Raw genomic sequence first — 9,098 nt, 5'->3', positions numbered from 1 at the left:
TTTTTTTAAAAATTGGATACAATAAGGTGGCATTCTCCTTACATTTCAACCATCGAATATCAAGAGGAAACTTTTTAAAATGAACAGATTACTATAATTAATGAAGAATTATTTTACTGAATGAATACTATACAGTGTTATTTTACATTACATTACAATTTCTGTACCTAAATACTGTTTTACTCTACGGAAAACCATAAAGCACTGTTTATTTTACTTTTTTGTTGTTGTTGTTGCTCTATTGTAATTATTTTTGACCACAATTTGTTTATTATTTTTAAATACATGATTCACACCCTTAGAAAAAAAAAAAAAAAAAAAAAAAAAAAAATCACCCTAATTGATCCTAATAATGATTTCTTTGCAAATAGAGCTAATTCAACAAATATGGTGAAACTGTATTCATTCATGCAATATATGTCGCAGAAAAACTAAATATCTCAATGTCAGATTTTTCCAATATCACGCAACCCTACAAAGCAATATTAAGGATGGGTTAAATATTACTTTAATAGGCTATTGTATGGAAGAGACAATAAACTCAAACAAGCTTTGCCAACAGGTATCCTTGTGATAGTGATTCCTTATTACCAAATCTAACGTTATTTAAAAAACTCTCCTTACATTTTACACTACGAATTAACAGTTAATAGCAGGAAAAACGTATAATTTTAATGTTTTTAGGCAAGTAAGAATACAACGGTCTCAATACCTCAGAAGCTGACATTACTTCGATGTCACGGTGTTAAACTCGCAGTCTTTCCTGTTATCACGTGAAAGTGAGGCTGTTAATTGCTAAGTATCTGGTAAATATTGTATGCTGAATCGTTACCAAAGTCACTAAGTATCCTATAGTCTTTGATGGTTACACCGTACACGCTGGACACTTTACATGCCAATATTGTTGCTAGAGGGGTACCTGAACTTGGGAAAAGGGGGCTGCTAACCAGCTTTTAAATTACGCAGGGTTAAAAGCAGAGTTTCCAGAACGAGATAATCCAGGTCTCAAAGGGTGCATTCTAAAAAGCCTTTTAGGGAGTAGAAACCTTAAAAAGGTAACACTGTTATATAATTTGATTTAAATAAGAATAATAAAAAATTTAAAGAGTTAACTCAGTACTACACTCAGAAATAAAGATACAAAAAGCTGTTACCTTTTCAAAAGACAGGGGGAGTGGGGACTGTTGCTACAAGACTTATTCCTCAATTCAGAAATGAGCTAGAGTGATGATATTCTACATATTCTCAGTAAGACCCCTCTTCAATCTGAGAGAAATCAGCCATATGTGACTGTTCCTTCAGTATAAAATTCATTTTTAGGTAAAATAATAATAATAATAAAAAAATAAATGTTCAGAAAATTTCTCATACTCTCTAATCCGTTTTTGTGAAACATTATTCATTTGTATCATTTAAATCACTGTTTTTTAGATTTCAATAGGTATAGCTGTTAAACGTTAAAGCTATTGTATTGCACAGTTTAATCAGGGTTGAAAAAGTTGAGACAGTTAACAGTTACAAAATTACTTAAAATATTTGCAAATTTAACAATGTACAATCCTTATTTCATCGCAGTTTAATTTAATTTGAAAAAATAAATTATTTGATTAATTAATTCAGTTCAAAGAAGTAGTTTAGCAAAGTTTCAGTCTAGTTTTTCAGTAAAACCATATTTTTGTAAAACAGTTTTTTTAGGCCTGATAATTGGTTGTTGCTTGTTCATTTAATAGTCTGTATTTACATCATCAATTTAACACGTTTACCAATTTAACCAATTTACATTTAGTCTGTTTATCAAAAAATATTAATAAAATCCAACCTGATGTTTTAATTGTTTTTTTATTTTTACATTTTAATGAATGTTGCAATGGTCCCTGTGGGTTGTTGCAACCGTCGCCCTGCTCAGGGTCAGTTGCAACATTTGAATTTGTCTTTACAAGTTTGAATTATTATCATATGTACACATATTATAGTATTGTGGGTGGGTGTCCAATAAATGTGGGTTTATTATATTAAAACTTTGGGTTTCCACATGAAACGGTCTCTGAGAAACTGAAGGAAATGCAAAAATGTGCACTTTTTACATTTTTGCAACTAATGTACACTTTAGGTAATAATACATTACTTTAAGGTTCCTATATGGGCCCTTTAGGTACAAATTAGACCTTTTGAAAAACTATTTTCTCTGCGACAGCTTTGTAACCTTTGTTTCTAAGAGTATATAAATATGGGCTTTCAACTACTGTGATACATTTATAATTATTCATTTTTGTAAGCCAACTGTTGAGTTTTCCCCCATATTTTAAATGGCTAAGACTTTTATGAGTAATAAAAATATTCTGTTTTAACTTATACAGCAAACCTTATAATAATAAATTAATAAATAATAAAGCTAATGAATACTGAATTATCATATTGAATTATCTAAAGATAACAAATTGAGACACATGTTATTTGTTAGAAGGGATATGCAGACCTTTTAAATGATATTGTGTATCCATCTGTTTAGACAGCTCTAAAAGGCCCTGTAATGGGTGATGATGAGATCCCACCTGACACAGCACATGCTGTCTCATCCTCATTCTAAAAGACATTATCATTGTAAGCGTCATTCGTAGAGACAGCTAAAGGGCACATTAGCATCCTTTTCCCCCTCCTTGAACAAACATGTGTAGAGTGACATGATACTGTAACAGAGTCTGGACAACATATAGCATTTCAAAGCAATTTCCTAATTGCTTCCAGGCCAAGGCCAATGCCTATATGGAAGCAATCCTTGCCTTCAACCTTTTCATCTGAAGATTGGGAAACATTACAGTGTTAAAAAAAACTTGACCCGCGGATGGCTAATTCATTGGAAAACAGTCTTTTGCTTGAACACTCCCCGCTGGAGATGTATTTCCTTAAATCTCTGTGGTCCACATGTTTCAACACCATTTCAACGCTGAGAGGTGACTGTGCAAGGCATAACTCTACGACATATTAGCACCATTACACCGAGCTGATTATTGGAGCAGAAACGTATGCGAGGATAAAAACTCTGCTAATAACGCACTGTGAAAATGAGCCACAGAAATGCCATGGGGATTTGAAGCCGTCTGAGAGCTAATAAAAATGTGAAACAGATCAGGTGAAGAGCTGGATTATCTCAGAAGAGGATCTGTCAGTAATGGAAACAAAAGATGGACACATGAAAAGAAGCTGCTGAGTGAAAACAACAATGGAACTGTTAAACTTCACGCTGGACTGAAACTAACATTTTGAAATGAAACTAAATGAGGGGGAAAAAAACTCAACAAAGTAGTCTGCACAGACCTCGATCAATGATTCAACTTGTGTTTTCCTATAAAATGGATTAATTGCTAAAAGAACTCAATGATATTTCATTCAAAATGAGGAAAAAAATCAACCTGCAGTTTGCATGACCATTAAAAAATACACACTATATATTCCCACCACCAATGATTTTCATAGTTGTCACCAGCTGCTAAAATGGCTACCATAAGGTCACCATCTCCTGTTATTTAACCCTAAAATTAATTCTCTGTTAAAGCATTTGGGAGATTGCAGCACAACGCTTGGAACTTATACAGTTTATTCTGTAAAATGTACTCTTTAAATGCATATGAAGAGTTCAGATGCAGAGACCTTTAAGTGCGCAGCATAATTTAGTACACCCCATTTTGAAAATGAATATTTTTATCCATTTCTCAGTGAATATAGGCAATGTATTTTGGTGCATTTAAACAAAACAGAATTATTAAACAGATATATTTATTTAAATAATATTTTTGTGACCTTTTTAGTGACTATTTAGACATTGAAAGATAATAAAAATTTCAACTAAATTGTTTTTTTTTTTTTTTTTTTTTTTTGCTTTTCTTGATTTTTCCTCTTTTTTTAAATATGTTTTTAATATTTTTCTATAACATAAATTTGGGTGCACTAGTTTTTGAACCGTTATCGTAAGTCATTTTGTTAGATAAGCACCAGATATGGCTTCAGTACTGACTAATCTAATGTATATGCACAAATATAATAATGTATAGCTTACTATTAAAAATATTCGTTTAATCAGATGTGTGAGGGAGGGGTGTACTTATTTATGTCGAGCACTGTACATCTATATTGTGCATGAAGATGTGAAATGTAGGGCATGTATAAGTCAGAAAATTTGAATGGACGTGAGGAGTCACTGGCACCACACAAAGTGCATTTATTGCTTTTATTAGTACAGTAATAGTGTGGATTATTATCCATTGATATACTGTATATATATATATATATAAATTTATATATTTTGGAAAACCTTAAACTCTAGCTGAATGCACCTCAGTACGTAGATTCTATGCAATTATGAGGTAGACATCGATAATGGTATTTCCACCCTCAGCAATGATGAATACATTTTAAATTAATTTTGTTTTATCAGCGTAAGAAATACACGATTATCATGAAACTCTGTACATCACAAATAATAAAATAATTATAGAATAGAAATTATAGCGATTTGAGTGCATTTATAAATGTACATTAACAAAGAAATGTGGTTTTGCATTTCTTCATCCGTTGCACTTTTAGGTTTTACTTTACAAATATTTACAGCTCAAATAATGAACAACAGTGCATTCAAAGCTAATGTGCATTTTAATATAATCTCGCTTGCGAGTCTTTTTTTTTCCTTGTCAGTCGTTAGGTCGGGAAAAAACGCTCCTTCCAGACTACTTGGACAGTTGCGGAAGTGCATTTTGTAAAGATGCAAACGTTGATGGAAATCCATTTTTATGTCTTCTCAGAAAGTACAAAACGACATTTTGTGGGTTTTTATCAAATGTCCAGGCACTTCAAAAGTAATTTGTGCGGTGCTCCTCAAAAGCATCAGTCAAGCTCGCTCTCTTTCTCTCTGTAGGGAAGCAGCAGAATCGCCATATTTAGAGTTTGGAACATTCACCTTTGCCCCCGAAAGCTGAATATGCCTCTTTACACACCGTTGGTCGTAAAAACCGTGTCCAGGGCACTGCGTTTTACTCATTCAATATTATCCATATAACTAACAGATGAGTTTCAACAGGTGCTCGTCTCCACATTCTTCTGAGTCCACGCGGATAATGGTGTAACACAATCCTCAGTGAATCTTGCCAAGACGGTTACGCACTAAATCTGTCGTTTCTTCTACCTGCCGACAACTTGAATATTTAGGGTTTTTGGACACGCAATTACAAAAAAAGGAAACCCAGCATGTGTGTTTAAAAAAAAAACAAGTTTTTTTGTAGAGAAACTATACACGCGCTCTTGGCACAACCGTGAACAGCAGCCGTTGGAGATCGCTTAAAATCGTCCAAAATGTCTCTGATGAAGAAGAATCCCTTTTGCATAGGTGAGAATGCGCAGTTTGAGCGGCTCAAGCGCGTCTTTACGCATCGTTCAAGTGTTGCCTTGGTGCCATACTCTGCTGTGTCTGTGTGATTCGCTACCTACAGCCACACTGTTCTACCACCATGTCCTCGTACTGTTTGTACACGACGTTGTTTCCAGAGTCTATGTACAGTATACTGATGGGGCTGAGTTTTGTGGGGACGCAACAGCTCGGTGGAGTGCTGTTGGGGTCCATGGAGTTCATGAGCGTCTGAATGATGGCGTGGTTGGTCGGCTCCAGGTGCGATCTCAACGGGAAGTCGCACACGCCCTCGCAGTGGTAGGCTTCGTAATCCAGGGGAGCGATGATCCAGTCGTCCCATCCGAGTTCTTTGAAATTGACGTGCAGCGCCTTTTTGCTGCATCTCGATTTGGACTTTTTGCCATGCCTTTTCCCGTGACGATTATTAAGCGCAGTTCTCCGTCTGCGCCGCGCTTTAAACTGCAGAGCGCTCTCCTCCTCATCATCATCATCTCCGCGAGACTTAATTTTCTCTTTCATCTCATTAAACAAGTTCTCTCTTTTTTTGGACCGCGTGTAGACCACCAGTATGGCCCTTTCTTGCTGCGTCCGGCTGTGACGGTGGAAACCCAGTTGCTTTAGGTCGATCTCGGTGTCAGATTTGCCATGCGTAACCTTGAGCTGGAGACAAAGCTGATTCCCTTGGTGCCTGTTTTTAAAAATCCCCCAAACGTCCAGAACCTCCCATTCTGCTTTTCGGGAATCCTGAAGATCAATGGACCTGGAGGCCAGTGCCCTCTCTGATCGACATGAGAGTAAATGAAAGTTGTAGACGCCTGATGGGGACGGTTGGACATCCCCAGGCGATTTGCGAAATATCCTTAATTCAGCACCGACCAGCTCCTCTTTGTCTGAGAGAGTTGAAACATCAAACAGATACGTTTGTCTTCGCAAAGGAGAGAGCGTGAGATCGTCTGCAAGATAAAGAGAAATAATTGCAGTCAGATTCACTTAAAGTGACTCACATTCTCATAAAGAGGTCAGGTAAAATCTAAAACCTTATTTTCGGCTTTCTTTTAGTTCAACAAAGGGAAAATATACACACAAAAAGAAACAAGAGAAGCTATTAACTCACATTTCATTTTTTTTTTCATATTACAAAAGTTTGGCATAAAAATAAAACGTTGGACGGTTAAGTAATTTCTCTATCACATGCTAGGCTTTGTTTTACATTTAAAAAGAAGCTATAAAAGAGCATCTAGCTAAATAAAATAAGTTTAGCTAAAAAGCTTAAACTGCATCAGCCTACCAAATTTTGTTGCCATTTTTATTTAATTTAGCTTGAGTAAAACTGTGGTTACACTTACAATTCGGCCATTTGAACACATGTACGGAAAACTTTTTTTTGACTGCATGTGTTTCTTTGGGATTGATAAAAAGTAATTGTACATTATATTCTTCCGATCAGCTTGGTTTCTAGGCTCTGTAAAGCATCAGTACAGACTCTTTAAAAATAAAGCTCTTAGTTGGAATTGATGGGATACGGTTAATGTCCATGGAGATTTTCCATTCCAACAAAAAAGTTCCTTTAGGCTATAGATGAAAAGAGTTTACATTAATAAAATGCAGTTCACACTAAGTACAAAAATAAATATTTTAGTTACAGTTCACTGAAAAGTTTTAGGAAGAAAAAAATAGTTCTTATGGAATCATTGTGGAATCATTTGTAACCTTTAAAATCTACAAGTTACAATATTTAGAACTTAAAATGATCTCGCGTTTGAACCCCTTTTGGAAATTATTTATTTACATGGTCATTCGTTCCTGTCTAACATATAAACACTTTGCAAAATAATTTGTCATTAATACGCACAGGTGATTACACAAATAAGAGAGATCTTGTAGCCATAGTGAGTGAAAGAAAGAGTGGTGGGGGAAAGAGTGCGCCAGACACAAAGCGACATACTGTACGTGTTGAACAATGCACAATTATTGCATTCTTTCCCCTTCAGGAATCCAGAGGCCTAGTCGCACTTTATCACCGCCTTTTATCTCTCTGACAGACCAAACGAGAAGCATTTATCAGAATTCATGTGGGCTTGTGTATGTAATAATTTTCTTAAACTGTTAGACTATATTATCGCTCCAGATTACATTTAGCCTAAACCAAAATATTATATAAACACATGCAGACAAATTTTAATTTGGCCTTCCGAGAGCCGATTCATTTTTATTGTTGATCAATACAACTAAAATCCATACCTCTGTGAATGAAAATTTAGAAGAAATAACTCGAAAATTAAATAACATTACGTTTTACCTAATCGATATGTTAATAAATCATTGTCAAATAATTACAATAGCCTAATAAAGCGTCTGTTTTCGTTCCTCTGCTCGTATTTGCGTTTTTATAAGACCTCAAACAAATCGAATACAAGGTCACCAAATAATTAACAGTTCTGAATTCCCTCCCACCCCATTAAAATGCGCTCCTCTTATATTTCATCCCTTCTGCCAAAAACAACATCCCCGTTCAAAAGTGATTATTGCGCACATAAAACACAATTGCATGCAGCAAGAGTTGGACGAGTTTACGCGACGGCCTAAACAAATAGCCCAGGCCACCATTAAAAATTCGGAAATAACTACGTCCACGCGGTCGCTCACTTTTAATCAGCGAACATTCTTGTTTAATAATTCGATTCTGCACGACGACAGAATGACGGAAAGAAGAAAAAAATGGGAGAGAGAAAGAAAGAGAGAGAGAGAAAGAGACTTCTTATGGTGTGGCTACCGGGGCACCATCTGCGTTTTAATGAGTTACTCACAAGTGCCAAAAGTAATTTTCATACATTCCGTTTGTTCTTGTCTGATCTTGCAACCATAACGATCTAAAATTTGGGGAAATGTCTTATCTGTTTTGAAGGAAATTCCTTCCTGTTGCACAAAAAGATTACTGCCTTATCATAATTGAACGGCGCTTGAGTGGAAATGATTCTTGATGACATTCAGCAGCGAATGACGCGCATGGCGCACATATAGCCAACACACTGTAGCGCAGCCAGGCAACTGGAACGGTTTTGCATTAAGTGTGGACGGCAAATGTTACCCACCTATTTCTATGCAGCACTTTAGAGTGCTTTTTTAAAAACTTGTTGATCGGTAACAATGGAAAATGCACTATACTATCCACAATGTTAAGAGAGAAAAATATCCATAAAGCATCGACTCTCCAAACCTAAACAGATATATAAGGTCCTCTCCAGTTTTTGCTCTTCTCTTTCGGTTGTGTGCCACTGGCTGAACTAGTTCATTACGGGAGAATAGACAGTGTTTGATATGTTATGACATGGACACTCAATTAGATCACCCAGTTCAAATACTCCAATCAGCGGTTTGATGCAAAGCAACCCTCAGAGGGTCCAGTGAAGGGTCATAGCCAATGACACATCAAATCAAAATCAGTGAGCAAAGTGAGGCTTTTTTCATCAAATCAGAGTGCGCTTCTCTTCTCTCTGCGAACGCGTTTTTCTGCAAAAGCAAAGCGCAATGTTTGTTTGTTTGTTTGTTTGTTTGTTTTGCCTTTCACAAGTTTCACACATATTTTATTGCAAGTAAAACCAACTTAATTGTGACTTAAGCGCTTTTAAAAGTTTTTTTTAATAAAGTAGATAAAATAAAAGTAAATAGAATAGAGTAAAAAGGAAAACCTTGTTTTTAT

The 9,098-nt window shown here is 35.6% G+C and overlaps 1 protein-coding gene across 1 annotated transcript in view; it reads right to left on the bottom strand.

The window, feature by feature from the left end:
* Positions 1-4,192: 4,192 nt before the first annotated feature.
* The window catches only part of gdf6a (growth differentiation factor 6a), a 5,967-nt gene continuing 1,061 nt past the window's right edge, over positions 4,193-9,098 (bottom strand). Inside the window, exon 2 of the mRNA XM_056475331.1 lies at positions 4,193-6,351. Coding sequence (XP_056331306.1) covers positions 5,471-6,351 — 881 coding nt within the window. The 3' untranslated portion in view covers positions 4,193-5,470. The remainder of the gene's footprint in view (positions 6,352-9,098) is intronic.

The sequence above is a fragment of the Danio aesculapii genome, chromosome 16 (assembly GCF_903798145.1).
Source record: "Danio aesculapii chromosome 16, fDanAes4.1, whole genome shotgun sequence".
Classification (NCBI taxonomy): Eukaryota; Metazoa; Chordata; class Actinopteri; order Cypriniformes; family Danionidae; genus Danio; species Danio aesculapii.
Note: the sequence above shows the minus strand (reverse complement) of the source record. Positions and strands in the feature narration are given on the sequence as shown.